We start from the raw sequence: 16,026 nt of genomic DNA on the forward strand, positions 1-16,026 counted from the left end.
TCCCGGTGGCCTCGCACGCCAGCACAGACACGGGTGCTGGCCAGGCATCAGCAGAAGCCCCAAAAGGCTCCAGCCTCCCTTTTCCTTCATGCAAGCCTCCACTTATTTCTTGTGTCCAGCTCGGCAGGAAAAGAGTTGAGCTGGAGCGGGGATGAAGTGTGGTGGGATTTGGCACCCTGGGCATGAGCAGGATTTATGCCTACATCTTTAAGCAATAGGGTTTGATGCTTTCTTTTGCTCCAGTGACTGCTGTTATAAACCTACTGAGGCTGGAGCTGATGGCTTTCTATACTGTAAAATAAAAAGGGAAGAAAAGAAATAAAAAGGAAGAAAGAAGAGAAAAGGAAGGGGAGTTTGGGATAATGAAGGGCTTGTGCTGATCTGGAGCCCCAGTCAGAAGACCAAAGCCCCTGTGCCCAGACACAGGGGGACACAAACAAACCCAAGTCTTTGGATGAGCAAATGCACAAGGTCACAAAGGCTCGCTCCCCACCACCCTCGTCACATCGCGCTGCAGATCACTTCATTGCCCCTGGGCAATCTCACAAGCTAATTACTCCAACCCTGGAAAGCAAACAGCTGGGACCACACATGAAACCAGGCCTGCAGACGTTCCCCGTTTGATCAGCCACCGACCAGAGAGATTCATCGGGGTGTGAAGGAAGGTCTGGGACATCCATACAAACACTTGTGGCAGTAGGGAATGCAGCATTAACATCTTCATTTCTAAGCAGAAAAAAATAGAATAAAATTGAGCTGTTGTGTTCTCATAGTGTCTGTCTGTTGCAGGGATGGCCCTGGTGAGGGATTTAGGTCTAATATGACAAAGGGAAGCATTAGTTAATGAGATCTGAGCTCCTGTATCGAGTGGACAGAGGATGTCCACAGCTGGGCGATGGCATGGCTATGCAGAGTGGGGCAGGTTTCTCTGTCCGAAGCTGACTGTGGTCAGGGACCTTACTGAAACACTCGCCGTGCGCCTGAGGAAGCTGGGTTCTGGTGATAGAGTGGGAACCGCGCCACTGGATCTCATCTGTCTGTTTTCCTGGCCTGTTAGCAAGCTATAGGGACTCCTCCTTTCACACCCCATGGAAGCATCCCTGCCAGAAACTGCGGGTACCAAAAGCAGCCAGTGCTCTGCCGTGGACAGGTGTGACCCACAGCCAGCAAGGGCAAAAGCCGGGCAGTTTACCCCTGGCTGTGCACCGAAGATGTCTTCGTTATCCCAGACGTACGTGGGTCTCTTGGGCATGTGAAATCCATGCTATGCAAATGGGCTCTCTGGTACTTCTCAGCGGCTGTCAGCCGGAGGCTCCTCTGAGAACGGCTCGGCTCGTGGGATTGCAGCATCTTGGTTTCAGTCCAGGCCGGATCCAGAAGCAGAGACATGTAAGGGAAAATTCATGGAGTTTCTCATTCTGTTAGACAGCACTCAGCTGTGCAGTTAGGAGGCTCATCCTCGCCGTGTGTCAAAACAGCTTGCTGGGTCCCTCCAGGCAGGACTGCCACTCGGGCCAGGCAGTGACCCTACACTTCTCTCCTTCTCTTACGGCACGAGCAACCTCAGAGCACCCCCTGCATCCACGTAACCACCCCTGGAGTAGGTGCCTGCAGCCCACCTGGTACTGGGTTGCTCGAGGTCCCTGCAGGAGCGGGCTGACCCCTCCATTCAGGTTAAGATGTGCACATGACAAAATTCACTTGGGATGCTCCGTATGGACAGCCTGGCTGCAGAACTGAGGGGGCTGCAGGCCACGGTGCCACAGCGAGCCAGGCATCTGACCACGAGTGGTCAGCTTGGTGCGAGGGCTTTGAGCTGCCCCCGGAGTGCTTCACATTCGCCGGCAGCACGGAGCTGGCCCAGAGCAGCGTGAGGTCTGGAAACCATCAGCAATCCTTCTAGACAACGCGGCCATCACTGCCAGAAACATAAAAGCTGGTGTTGAGCTTCCTCTTGGCTGCAGAATGGGAGGAGAGCATCTAGAGCAGACAGCTGGTCAGCACAGCATTGCCCTCGCCCTGCCCGTGCTTGCTGCCGCTGGAGGACCGCGATTCCCACTGGGCATGATCGATGTGTCCGCCCGGCCTCCTGCCAGAGCAGGGGATGTTGTTAATCACACGTGCTTGGGGAGGAATAGAAGTATTAAGGGGATGGATGACTCGCCCGAGGACACAACAGGAAGCTTGTGGCGGCGCTTGGAAGTCAGTTTGGGTTTCCTAAATCACGGTCAGGAGCTTCAACCGCAAGAACTTTCTGCACTGAGTGTTATAACACTTAAGCAGTAATCTTTCCTGCTCTTAACAGGGATTTTGCCCATGTAGGGGCAGATAGTGTCGAGCCGGTAGAAATTTATATTCCCCACATAAAGAGCAATCCATAAAATGATGTTAAAATTGATTAATAAATCTTAAGTCAGGAATTTGAAAAGCGATAACATAAATGCCTATTTTGTTCATTTTTTTTGGTGAACGAAGAAAACTGAAAATGGATGCTGTCATGTACTCTGCTGCTCCAACCAATATAATTTCATGCATTCCTGTATGGGTTTTGATGAGTTCTGCAGATCAATGATGCTGCATTTAAACACAAGCTAAGCAGTAATTACAGATGCATGCAAGAGTTATTTATTTGGTGGCACTGCACCAGCTGATGGGAGGATTGGCCGTATCCAATCAATGTTTGAAGCTTCTCAGAATAAAGAGCCTTTCGGCTCCCAAAGCAAAGTGAAAATGGAAAATAACCCCTGAGTCCCAGGAGGAGCCCTTTGTGTCCTCACACGGAACGCTGCAGGACGGGGCTGGGTCATCTCCTCCCCACGTCTCTGCCCTGTTGCTCGTGCTCAGCCTTGCCTTCGCACACCGACACCTTGTTCATGTTGGGTCTTCTTCATGGTCTTGCTGCACGGCCTTGGGGCTGAGGGTTGGACTGATGGGAATTAAGGCAGAAGCAGAGGCAGCAGGGTCAAAGCAAAACCCACAGCCTCCCGTGGTTCTGGGGTCAAGGGAAGACAAAGAGCAGGATGAATGGCGCGAGCAGGGCAGACCACAGCCTTGAGCTGCTCGCTGAGATGCTCCGAAGGGGCCCGCAGCCTCACGCCCAGCCACAGCAGCCTGAGGGGCTCCCAGTCCACATCTGGCTGAGCACCACGGCTGGTGCTGCTGCTCTCGGGGCAGAGACCATGCTCTGCTCAGGGATAGGGAGCAGGGAAAGAGGCCAGAAAGCTCCCAGGTGCGTGCTGATCACCAGGCACTGCAGTCAGAGAAGCCTTTGGTAAGATAAACACGTCGTGCGGGTGACCTCTGTGCATTTAGCACATTTTCTATTTACTACCAACTATTGTAAGCAGATGCTCTTAGGTCTCACAGATCTCTGAATAAAGGCAGCAGGGCTGAGCCTCATTTCCCTGCTCAGCTTCAGTTGTAGCACCCAGCTCCACCAATGCTGGGTGCACAGGCAGGTGGAAAATCCAGCCAACCCTGCCCCGAGAGCAGCCCGAGGTGGTAAGAGGTTGTGCAGAGGTGTGCCCGGGGTGTCCTGCACTGAAGGCTCCCCTCTGTCACCTTCAGGACGTGCAGTGCCACCGCCGTGTGCAGCGGGACCTGGTGGAGACTTTGGGTGCAGGTCTTTGGGGGGGGAAGGCTCTTCCCTAATGGTGATTCTCCTGGGTGGGACACAGGAGCTGAGTTCCTGGGAAGAAATTTGTAGCCTTCAAAAATACTTATCTTTCCCTTTTATATATATATATATATGAGTTTCTTTGTAGCTTCTCTACTTGTGTTATTTCTTTGTTAATGTCTTTTTGTTCAATGAGATATTCCTCAAGGGATTTTTTAATGCAAAGTTGCCAATTCCATTACTTTAATTTGAGTGAAGGTTTTTACCTGGACTCCTTTATCAACTCCCAGCTCTCAACAGATGCTTACTGGTGTCAGTCCCATGTTTCTGTGGACTTTCTCCTATTCCTGTACGTTGCAGATTTGGCCCCGCTGCCCAGAACATCCCCAGTTCACTATTTCTCATGTTTTGGGTTGCAAGCCCATGGAACTGTTTGGCTGGAAATGTTCAAACTGACATTGCTGCTGCTCAGGACCAAGCCATGCCCTGTATTTTCCTAAGTGAGGATTTGGAGATGATTATTGTAAAACCTTGGGTACCCCGTGCAACACTGATGGGCTGGGAAATGCCGATTTGTGCCCTTAGAAGTGCTGTCAGAGTCCCGTTGACAGCTCATGGGGTGTTTTGTGACCTGGGCTGGTGGTTTTGGGGCACTGACTTTCTTTTCAGCACTGGTGCTCCCAGCAAACCTGCTGCTCAGCCCTGGGTGACAGCGCAGCCAGCAGGGAAGGGGTTACAGCAAGGCAGAGTGCATCATAAATCCCAGCAAGAGGGAGGCTGGGACTCCATGCCAAAATCAGAGCTGACACTTCCTTGGCACGGCTCCACGGTGCGGTTTGTGCCTGCTTTCTTTTCCCCTGTATCTCTTCCCTCCCCTCCCAACAGCTTGGAGAAGGCTCTGCCTAAAAGCCAGGCTCCGTAGCATTTCTCCCCTCCTTTCCCAACACATTCAGCCCCAGAAGAGACCCCCGGGGACCTCTGAGGAGGTGCCTGCTCCGTTCATTCAAACACTTAAATGCATTGTAAGTACTGGAGGTGCAGAAGGTGCACGCAGGGAGGTTTGGCACAAGGACGGGTGTTTGCTCTGCCCATACTCCAGCCTCCTTGGGCACTGAGCTGTGCCGTTGTCACCGAACCCATCAGCCCTTCCTGGAGTCTGTGCATGGACATAGGCTGCCAGGGGTTGAGGAAAATAGGAGCTGGGGGTTTGGATGTCTGTAGCGATGGGAAAAGGTCAAAAAATCAGCCTCAAGTGCATCTGGCCTGCTGGGCTGGCAGGGCTGGTGTATGGGAGAGCGGCACGCGAGCTGGTGCTGCAGCGGCATCGTGTCTGACTGCCTGCGGCTGCCCTGCCCAGATCAATGATCGTCTCATCAGCGGGTGCATCCTCAGGCTTCGGGGGAAAAAAGAAAGATAGGGAGCTCTTGTCACCTCTCCAAGAGACGGAGGAGGCAGGAAGGCCATACCTGGCATGAACCCAGCCCCAGATCTGGGCGATGCTCATCACCCCGCTCCTGCTGCCTCAGTAGAGCCGCGGGGGCTGACAGAGCAGCCGGGCATGCAGAGCTCTGCGGGGCTGTGAATGAAATCCTGGGGGAAAGCGGAGCCCGGCACAGCCTGTGGCATCAGCCACGTGCGTGTCACCGAGCCCTGTCCCCAGCCGTGGCCATCAGTGTGGCAGCACCAAGAAACGCGGTGCAGGGGGACCGCCGAAAAAGCATCTGGAAGTCAGTCGGTGCGGGTTGAAAGTTGGCTCAGCGCTTGGCCTGGGTAAGCAAGAAATAAAGCGGTGTTTGCTGCAGGGCTGATTAGGGCTATTAGATCAATTAGTGGGTGAAACGATCGCTGCCTGGGGCTCCACGAGGTGAATCCTGACTCCGACAGGACCGCCTCTGCTGAGCGCTGGGACTCTCTGGCCGTGGAGGTGGACGCCAAAACCTCCTGAGCTCTTCCCCTGCCCACCTGCACCAGGCTGAGGGACGCTGCCTTGTTTTGCTTCATCCTTCGCTGCTCTCACCACCATGGGCTTCAACAACTCACAAATATGAGTATTTATTGTCAATGTGCCCCGGTGCTCATGGGTACCGTGAGGGGCTTGAACCTGCGCCCCCCAACCCTGCTCTGCCCTTCACAGTGCTGCATCCCTGTCTCTGCCTGCTCCTAACGTCACAGTGTTTGCTACTTTTGTTTTTTTCATTTTTGTTCTCTCTTAAAGCCCTGGCCCCGCAAGGCTGGATATTAGATGGACTATTTGCTTAAGGAAATAGAAAAGGACTTCCAGCCCTCCTGTTCACAGACAAAAGGCTTTACAGCCTAAGCCAGGGGGCTTAGGAAGCAGCAGATAAAAGCAATTTTCCAATGGTTGTCTTAATATATATTGAAAAACGTGGGCTTTTTAAGCTAAGCTCATGATTGGTTTCGGATTTTACCCATAACCTTAAACACCTGCGCGTGGCGATGCTGCGCTTCTTCCCCTGCTCTAGTGGGGCGTGCGCGCAGGGGCTGGGCTGCCCGGCTGCTGGCAGGGATTGAAGGGCTTTCTGCCCGGTGCCTCGTGCTGCCCTGGCACGGCGCAGCCCCTGGGAGGGACAGGATTTGGGTCGGGGTGAAGGACGGAGGCACTGCACCTCCTTGGGCTGCAGGCAGCGAGGGGAGCATCGTGCTGAAAACCAGGTGTGGGGAGAGGCTGGGGGCAGTGAGAGTGGGAAGGAGGGGAAAAGGGAGATAAATCCATCCCGTGTGAACAGGGCTGCTCTGCCCTGCCCTGTCCTGCTCGTCAGCGTGGCTCCTCCTGAGCCATTCATCTCCCTTTCCTTCCAAACCAGGACGATTTCTGGGCCAGGAGCCGGGGGCCACCCCGTCACTGCGTCGCCACCGGTGTCTGCAGACCCACGTGGAAGATGCTTTGCACTGTCCCGGAGCCTGCCTCCAAAGAAATCCCCGCGTTCCTGCCATTCTTTGCCATTTAAGGATTTCAAATGAACAGCAAATCCATCGGGAAGCGGGCACGACCTCTGCGCTCGCCTCCCGGAGCAGACGGTGCCAGACCTGACGCCGGGCATGTGAAGAAGAGCCCCGGCGAGCAGCGGGCTCCTGACAGCTTTGCTGGCTGATGCACCACAGACCTGCAGCACCGCTGGGAGCAGCCAGGTCCCAACCTGGCCCCGAGACCCCCGAGAGCATCCCTGTGCGAGCGCTGCCCTTTGCTTCGCAGGGGTTGTGACAGCGGAGCTGAGCACACGCGGTACCAACTGCAAGGTGCGAAAAAGGAGAGGGAAATTTGGGCTCCCCGGGGGCCAGGCTGGAGCTGCCTGGATTTCGAGGATCTCAGGGTTTAGGGTAAGTGCTGGGGGCTTGCAGGGGACACGGCAGCCCTGGAGCTGCCATTCTGCTGCGTGGCTGGGGGGTGCGAGCCCATGGTGATGGGCGAGCGCTGCCGGCCAAAAGGCAGAGCCGGGGGGAAACGGGGTAGAAGATGGGTATCAGTGAGAAAACAAACGGAGCGAAACAAACAAAAGAAAAAAAAACCATATACACACAAAAAAAAACCAACCCAACCCACCCCAGCCCGTGGTGGCAGCCTGCCAGTTCCAGCTGGTTTCGTAAGGACATCGCAGCCTAAAAATACACAAATAGTTGGCCAAAAAAAAGTCAAATCTTTCTGCACCGAATCTGTCACCCACAGCCCTTTGCAAGGAAGGAGCTGATTCTGTTGGAGCTGTCAGTCAGCGATGGGAACAGATTAGGCAGGGTTCAAGGCTACGGTTCAACAGGTTTCCTTTGGGGGGAAATCGAAGCGAGGTTACTGGTGGTGCTGGCTGTTCCTGCTCTCCGAACAAGCCATGGGAAGGGAAGAGGTTGTTTCCAAACGCTGGCAGCGTCCCCTCCTCCAGGCAAAGCAGCCATGCAGGAGCTCAGTGTTTGCCACTCTGTTCCTGCAGCCTCGTACCCTGGACAAGCCATTGCCCTCAGTCCTGGTGTCTATCCAGGCCAAGAGAACCCAAACTTCACTAAAAAAAAACTTAGTTTTTTTTTCTTTCCAGGCCACGAGCTGATTTCTGCACAAATGAACTCCGGCTGCCAACTCCCCTTAGCCAGGCTGCGGCACCCGAAGGAGCCTGATGACATCATTTTCAACAGGGGTGGTTCCCGGGTTTGGGAAGGGGACAAAAACATGACACCAGGACATTTTCTGCTAGTGCCAGACCATCTCCTGCTCTGACAGAGCCCCTGGTGCAAACGAGAGCACCAATGTGAGCTGCTGCCCTCGTCCTACCCCTTTGGGTCGGGGCTTCACCAACACTGGGACAGCCCCGACTGGTATTGCGGGTCATTAAACAGCCATTTATTTAGTCAAGAGAGATTTTACAAAGCCCCAGGCCAAATGCAGTGTTGTTATGACGCCGCATGTCAGTGGAGAATGGGATGGAGGAGGAAGGTGCCGCTGAGGCCTGGCCCCAAGGAGCAAATTCCTGCAGAACTTCACTGCTCCTGCCCGCAGCGCGGTCTGGGCTGTCTCCTGGGTCTGTTCACACGGGTCTTAGAGTTTTTGGGGATAAAGGTGGATTAGGAGGGGAGAAGCAACAATGCTGTGCCACCAGTTTTGGCCTCCATAGCTAAGGAGGTACTGAGTTTTCAGTGGAGCTGGCTGCAGAATTCGTATTCCTGCTTGTAGGTGGGTTTGCTGGTGAGGAAACTCAGTCCTCACAGCCTCCTGGCAGAGTTTGGTGGGCTCGGAAGGTGAGCATTGCTTAATGTTCACATTGGAAACACTGTGACATGGCCTCTGCCCTGCTTTGGGCCAGCAGAGGCAGCCCTGGGAGAGGTTGCACCTAATTTTGGTGAAATTGGGTCTCCAGATGAATGAAGACTGAGGCTGGGATGCTGGAAAACATCCAGCTGCTTTCCAGGAACACATCTTTCCCGTTGTGCTATTGCTCCAGCTCACACTCAGATGTAGCCGTGTAACAATCCTCATCCCTTAATTTCCGAGTAAAACCTTGAAGCCTGGGACCTCCACCGAGCCCTCAGTTCTGCGAGGCTGCCATCTCGCCCCCCAGGCTGGGATAACGGAGGCCTCGCTACCAGAACCAGCCCCACTGCAGACCTGGCACCACCAGAGTGCGGAGCTGCTCCTCCCTGAAAATCCCATTTGCATCTCATTTGGGGGAACTGCGCAACGTTGGCGACTCCAGTCAGCCAGCTCCGGCCTTTAGGAGCTCTTTTGTTCTGCTTATCGCAGGGGGAACTTCATTATTCAAAGTTGGTGGGCATATTTACTTACAGGGGTAAATTAAACCATAAATTCAGACAAATGTATCTACATCTCTGCCCGTGATGTATTTTCCTTGTCTGCTTGGGCTCTAAGACACAAAGGTGGATTGTTCAATAAACAGTGCAATGCAGTCATCCCAATTAATTGGATTGTTCCATTTACGCCGCTACTCCCCCCAATTAAATACAAATGAGCTCAAGTGACAGGCACGAATAAGAAGGGCGGACAGAAAACCATATTCTAATGCAAAAGCTGTGATAAGAAAATGAAATCTATGCACCTGATGGGAATATTAATGCAAAACCTTGACCTATAATTTTTCTTTCTTCAGTCTGAGAGAGCCAGCAACAATTGCAGCTCATTAAAACGGACCGTGTCCTGATAGCTGTGCGTAATGCCCACGTCCCACAAGTCCCATGATCCGAACATTTACCTTGCTGCCAAAAGCAATTTCGCAGAGCTGCACGGTCCTGAAGCACAGAGCACTCGCCTGGGGTAATGAAGCCTGGGCGTATCACTTGCACAAGTACTAAATTAGGGCTGCTGGGCTAAATAGGATCGGCTATCCACTGCCTGGCCATGTGTAGCCTCTTCTCCAGAGTCCCTAGTAAAGCTGCATTACTCTCCAGCCCCATCTCGGCCAGAGATGTCCCAGTGACTCGGTGACACCTGCACACGACGTGCCTTTGGCCTCCCACCTGCAGCTTGGAGAGCTGGAGGGAGGTTCACCACTTGCGGTGCTCTCAACTCATGGGGTCTGCGGCAACAGGGCAATAGCCGCAACCCTGATCACCCCTTTCTCCCTTTTAAACACAGGGTTATGAGGGAGAAAAAGGCCAAAAGACAAACCCAGAAGTGCTGGTTTTGACGGACCTCTGGATTTCAGCCAGCCTGTCCCCTCATTCAACAGCGCCAACTTCAAAGCTAAATTCAGTTTGAAACTCAGGGGGCTCAGCTGTGAGCACTGCCAAGGATGGAGATTTTACAGCCTCTCTGGGCAAACTGTTCCGATGGTGCTTTGCTGGGGCTCAGCCTAGAAGCAGTCCCTACATCACGACGTCTGGCTCTAATTTCTTAACTCTTTTTTGCGAGGTAAAGTGCGCGTTGGCATGTGGGATGCAATGAGCTTTGGCAAGGAAGGTGATACCAGCACGCAAAGACAATTCCTCTGCAAAGAAAAGAGATCAGAAAGCAACCCCACGTGAGGCAGGGTGAGGGGGAAGGCAGCGGTATTTTGTTCTGAGTTCGGTGCCACATTTCTACAAGGCACTGCCAGAGCAGTTCCTGGAGATGGAGCGACTGAAGCGGTGTCCGGATTGGGCTTGGTTTTTGGCACAGCCCTGAGATATCAGGGCTGCAGCTAGCTGTGCCAGGGCAGCAGACACAATTGCATCTCTCCCCCTCTCCAGGCACAGCGAGGTCTGTATCCCTTCTCGGAGGCAGCTCTCCCTCCCTCCGCTCCCAGCGCCAAGAGCCAAAGGCAGCAGCGAGCTTCCCAGCCCTGACACCTCAGACGTGTGAAGATGGATGGGTTGAACGCAGGCCTAAAATGCTTTGCAGTTTCACGGTAGTTTCACAGCCCTGGCATTATCAAATGATCTTTCAATGTACTTGGAAGCAGGAGGAGAATAACTTGAGATGGATTCTGGCTTTTTTGTGTATGTGTACTTGCAAACTGGCTCTGCCTACACATCTTGCCTGTGTGGATAGGCACATGGCAAACCGGTGCTCGTGTGGATGCTCCGTCTGCTCCGTTCCCTCAGGTTTGGGGCTTTTCAAGGCAGGTCCCTGCCCCTGGGTGCTTCACATCCAAGCTGCCCTCTGCACTGTCCTCCACTGACCAGGCTAGTGAGGAACTCGAGGGCGGGAAACACAAGGCCGTTTTTACATCCGAATAAAAGCAGGAGATTAAGGAAACCAGCTGGAAACCTCCATTTTGCTGATTTTGAAAGCAAAATGTGGGTCACAGATGTGCTTCCACAGACAGAAATTGGCTGGACAAGAAAAGGCATCAGCAATGCCCAGACTTTTTGATGATCAGAGGTAGATTTAGCTCCCAGGCACGGAGACAAGAAAGGAAGAGGAGACGAAGTAGGAATAAAAACATAATCAAGAGATTAGGAATGTAGAACTCAACCCACCCGTAAATTTGCCTTAGGGAATGATGAAAAAATGCAGTAATGAAAAATGATGAAACCCACTGCTACTTCTTGCTCTCTTCCCTTCTCTTGCTGTCTGTATTGTTTTACTTTTTGCTGTACAAGACACAGGAGGCCTCTTATGGAACCTCCCCTTTTCCTCTGTCTCATTTTTTCTTTGCAGAAGTGCTATTTTCTACTTTTCCTTTGCAGTAAGTATTAAAACCATGCTAAAGACAGGCTGAATTTAGAGCCTAAAAGAAGTAAAACTTTGCAGGTAAGTCCACACTGTTAGGCAAGCATGCATGGGAGAGCAGACAGCGATGTGCTCCTGCCCATCTTTGATAGAAGAGCTATTAATCACTTTGTGTTTAGGCTAATAAGAAATATTAAATCTATTTTCAGAGAAATTAACGACAGACTAATAAGAACCATGCTGCTAGCTCTCGGAGGCTGTTGATTAGCCTGTGCCTTGGTCTCCCAGGGTACAGAGCAGAAGGCCTGTTGTCTGAGCCATTGAAAAAAAAAAATCAAGGTAAAGCCCTGGAACAGCAACGCAGGACAACTGCTGCGCTGGCCAGGGGAGTGAGCCCTGGTGACAGAGCAGGGCTGGCTTCGTCTGGCTGCTCCGTCTCGTTGGAGGCAGTCACTGCAGAAGCTGCAGGACGCGGGGGACAGTCACAGTGTCTGGCCCATGTCCCTTCATTAAATAAAGCAGATGCTAATGCCCCAGGCCAGGGCTGACCTCGGAGCAAAGCCCAAGCAGTGGTTCCTTAGAAATGTTTCTGAAGAGCTTGCAGCATAGCCAGGGGCATGCAGCACCTGGGGATGAGGGGAGGTGCCTGAGCTGCTCCTGATGCTCCCCTTGTGCTGGCCACCAGCCCGCAGGTCACCCAGCCACCTTCGGGCTATGTGACACACACTGAGCAGCCGCGATCCCTGGCCCCAGCAGCAAACTTCCCTCCTGCCAAAAGCACCGGGCCCAGCACCAAGAGGAGCCCGAACTAAGAGAGGTGCCGGTATGCTGGCCGCCCAGCTCACCTCCATCACTTGTTTTCAACCTCTGGAGAACTCCACATTCAGCTCTTGTCTGGGACTTATTTTTCTCAACCCTAATGAAAACCCATTTTGTAGATGCTAGTGTTTTAAAGCCTGTATCAGTGTCAATAAAGGTAAGTCCTTTCCCAAGAGAGAAGAACAAAAAAAAGAAATCTGTCTCATCTTTTTTTTTTTTTTTTTGCTCATGCAGAAGAAAACAACCCCGAAGCGTTGCAAGATTAAATGAGAAATATGCCTCTTTTCACTGGGTGTCCACTGGGCGTGAATAAGTGCCAAGTGAGCTCTCACTTGCATCGCCATCTGGTGCGAGGCACCAGGGCCGGGAGGTGCAGCGGGATGCCTGGAGGCCCCGGTGCCCATAGTGGCTGAACCCCCAGAGGCTCCTGAACGGGATGCGAAGGGCTTTGGTACCTTCAGCTCGGCCAGCACACAAATTGTTGTCCAGCCACAGCAGAACCAGCAGCCTGGGGCAGGAGAGGCTGGGGTTTTCTCAGCCAGTGGGTAGGAAACAGGAGTGCTCTTCTAGGGAAAGGTTTGGGTCCTCTTCTTCCCGCAACAGATTTGTGTCATTGCCACCCCCCTGAAAGGTGTTTTTTTTCTTTTTCTGGGGTCTCCGGCGGTGAGAAATGGGAAATGTGCCAAAAGCCATTTTGTCAGCTTTATGTGGCAGATCTCTGCCTTGGGTGCATCCAGGCGGGTGAACAGCAATGCACCCTGGCACCAGTTCCCTGGGAATACGGGCCTGTGTGCTCCCATTCTTCGTTCACACAGCTGAATCCATCATTTATCTGCCCTATTATAAAAGATAGAGTCGACGTTTAACCAAGTAAGAGACATAGTTTAGTGATGGGACCCAGCAGGTCAGCCTGATGGTTGGACTTGGTGATCTTGAAGGCCTTTTCCAACCTAGATGGTTCCTTGATTCGACTGATTGCAGGAGCAGTGCATCAGCCAGCAAGCCTGAATTTCTCCTCTCCTTCCATCCTTTCTCCTATTATCTCCTCTCTTTTTGCGTTGACTAGCTTGAGAATCTCAGTGCAGCACAAGAGACTTTGTTAGACACTGAAAATAATTGCACTGGGCTGCAACTACGTGTTGATATTGTGAATACCACAGCACAGAGCCTAGAAGCTGCTTGCGGTTTCAGAGCTCTTGCTGATGAATTGCCCAGCATCTGGTCATATTGGGAGGGCTACGCTTGTTATGTTCAACTGCTGTAGTGCATGGAAGGAAAATCAAAATACTTTCCTCAAGGTAATTGGCTCTAAAACAATTGAAGAATTTTCCACAAGGTTGTAATGCAATTAGAACTGGCATTTTCTATAATTTATATCTCTAATGGTATGCTTTTGCCATCAGATCCTTATTTTGTGGAAAAAAAAAACTGGCAAGAAAAGGCAGATTTTGCTGTTACCGGCAATGAAATATAGATTAAGCATAGATGTCCACCCAGTTGTGATTAAAAGCCAGCATAATGTTGGGATCATCACTCAGATGTAGTCGTTCGTGGTGTGAAATGGTTGGGTAGGATGCTGTGACACCAGCCACACATCTGCAGAGCTCCCATTTGGTTTTCAGGCGATGCCAAGCGATGTGTCATCATCGCTCGCGTTCTGCTGCAGCGCCGCAAGAGCAGAAATAATTCTGCGCTCCCGAACTGCCCTGCCAGCTTGGATGGGAGGAGCTGGTGCAGGCTGGTGACAATCAGGGCCACCGCACGGAGCAAAATCATCAGCTACCCCGGCGTTTGGGTCCGTGTTTTGATAGACATCCAGGAAAAGTCTAAGCAGAGGTGCCAGACAATCCAAGCACGCAGCAGCTCCCAAAGAGCATGAGTCAGCTGGTGAACTTGTTGACACGGGATACTGCGAAAGCCAGAAGCATGGACAGAGCATTCCCCTGTCACCACTCTGGGAAACCTCTATTTCTGTGGCTATCAAAGCAGACTGCTGGGGAATAACCGGGAAAAGGATCGCTCTGTGCTTGCTCGTTCCTCATACCTCACCACGATTTACTGACTACTGTCCAAGACACAGTACAGGGCCAGGGGGACTTTTTGCCTGACTGCAACAGCTGCTGGGACTGAAATTATGGCATGAAATGCTTTGTCTCCTTGCCTAGGTAGAGGCGAGCACGTTGCAAGAATTACCATTAGGAACAGGTCTGAACTGGAACAGGGGGAACACTCAGTGTTTCTTCAGAGCCAGAGCAGCTGTTTATGGGTAAACGTCCTGTTTTTATAATGGGATGAACCAAAGCCATGGACTCAATCACCATGAAGAAAACATCTGGCCGTGGTCCCTAATGGTATGGAGGCCATTGACGGTATTACGAGAATAATGCAACGCTGCCCTAAATGCAAATACTTCCCCTACCGTGGTTGTTCTCCAGCTGCCGATCAGCACAGTGGATGACTATCAGAAAAACAAAACCAAGAGCTATACTGCTATACAAAGCAGGGCACCACACCCTTCTGTTATCTATCAGACAAATGAAGAAGCCATCGGCCACGTACACGGGTTGGTCTGTCTCAGTTGGTTTGTAGAAACCTACCTCGAACAGTTTGGAAGCAGTTTGAGCACCTGGCCTCAGGGTCCTGGACCCCAGACTGGCCAGAGGGGGACATGAAAGTCCTGCCTGCTCCTTCCTACCTTGCAGCAGCCTGTGACACATCACACATCCTGGTCTGTAAGCACAGCCATGATCAGATCTATTGCTGGGAGGCAACTAACACCTTTGGGGCCATTTTGGTTAAAATTTTAACAAGCCCAAACGCAGCTTCTTAACACAAAAGCATGTCAACAGGAGTACTCACTATTGGGCCGAGTCATTAAGTTGATATTCCCGGGACCTGTTGAAGCATTCCTGGATCCCGGAGTCTGCCCAGAGTCTCATCATAGCTGACAGCAGCTCTGGAGAGAAGGGCTCTGTGTCCTCCATCCGACTTACGACGTCGCAGACCATCTTGGCATCAGCCTGCAAAGGAAAGGAACGAGAGGTCACACGGATGCTGAAGGCAGAATTGGGAGCCAGAGATTTCAGAAACAGTCCATCAGACCTTCAGGGTCAAGAGGCTGTGTATTCAGGATGGCGCTTCAGGATCCACACTGTATGCTCCAGCAGGAAGGGCAAAAGGAGGACGGAGCAAGATTTCCTGCTGGAGCAGGAACAGGTCCTTGTGCAGCCCACCTCATGCCAACACATTTCTATTCAGCAGACAACTGAGTTGGCACTACATATGTGCAGAGCCTCTTGGTAGCAGAAGGAAATCCAGGTATGTACAAGTATATTTTACACTGTTACTGGAGTGCTGCATGTCCTGCAATGATCCCAGTTTTACCAGGTACGTGACCTTGCTGAAACAGGGACCATCTGTATCAGAAAGGACAGCAGAAAGGCTCCAGGCACAGTGCTTTTCAGATGCTAGTTTATTGCCTTTTTTTGAATTCCTGTTCTTTCCTACGAGTCTGTCTCTGCTACGGGGGCTAACTGATGTTAACACATAACACCTTGGCTGTCTGCACTGCTTTGTGACTCAGATGGAGAGGAATCTCCTGTGGTTAAGGAGTATGGCAGGGAGGGCAGGGCCAGCTGGTGATTTTCGGATGGAATCTTTTTTTGGTGAGAAAAATCTGATTCACTGGAACAGCAACTTTTCCTGCAGGATATTGCTCTGACACAGCTCGGGTCTGGAAGATGTCTCAGATTTAGGATGGGAACGTCTAGACAGACTTGGAACAGCTGAGTGCAGCCCTCCTGTAATGGCCCACAGGGGCTGATGCTTCCCTCGTTTGTGAAGCAGGACACCTGTATTTGTGGCCACCTCTGCTCGCGTTGCAGTAAGGAGCCCTCCCGCACCCCCCACATGCTCCTGGAACCCCAGGGGTGTTGGCTAATCCGCAGAGGTTTTCTTTCATAGCTTTGTTAATTGAAAAAAT

The 16,026-nt window shown here is 52.0% G+C and overlaps 1 protein-coding gene across 2 annotated transcripts in view; it reads right to left on the minus strand.

The window, feature by feature from the left end:
• The window catches only part of GNAO1 (G protein subunit alpha o1), a 137,025-nt gene that overhangs the window by 33,955 nt on the left and 87,044 nt on the right, over positions 1–16,026 (minus strand). For both annotated transcript variants that reach the window (XM_067004694.1, XM_067004695.1), the window contains exon 4: positions 14,904–15,064. In XM_067004694.1, coding sequence (XP_066860795.1) covers positions 14,904–15,064 — 161 coding nt within the window. The remainder of the gene's footprint in view (positions 1–14,903; positions 15,065–16,026) is intronic.

The sequence above is a fragment of the Anser cygnoides genome, chromosome 12 (genome assembly GCF_040182565.1).
Source record: "Anser cygnoides isolate HZ-2024a breed goose chromosome 12, Taihu_goose_T2T_genome, whole genome shotgun sequence".
Lineage (NCBI taxonomy): Eukaryota > Metazoa > Chordata > Aves > Anseriformes > Anatidae > Anser > Anser cygnoides.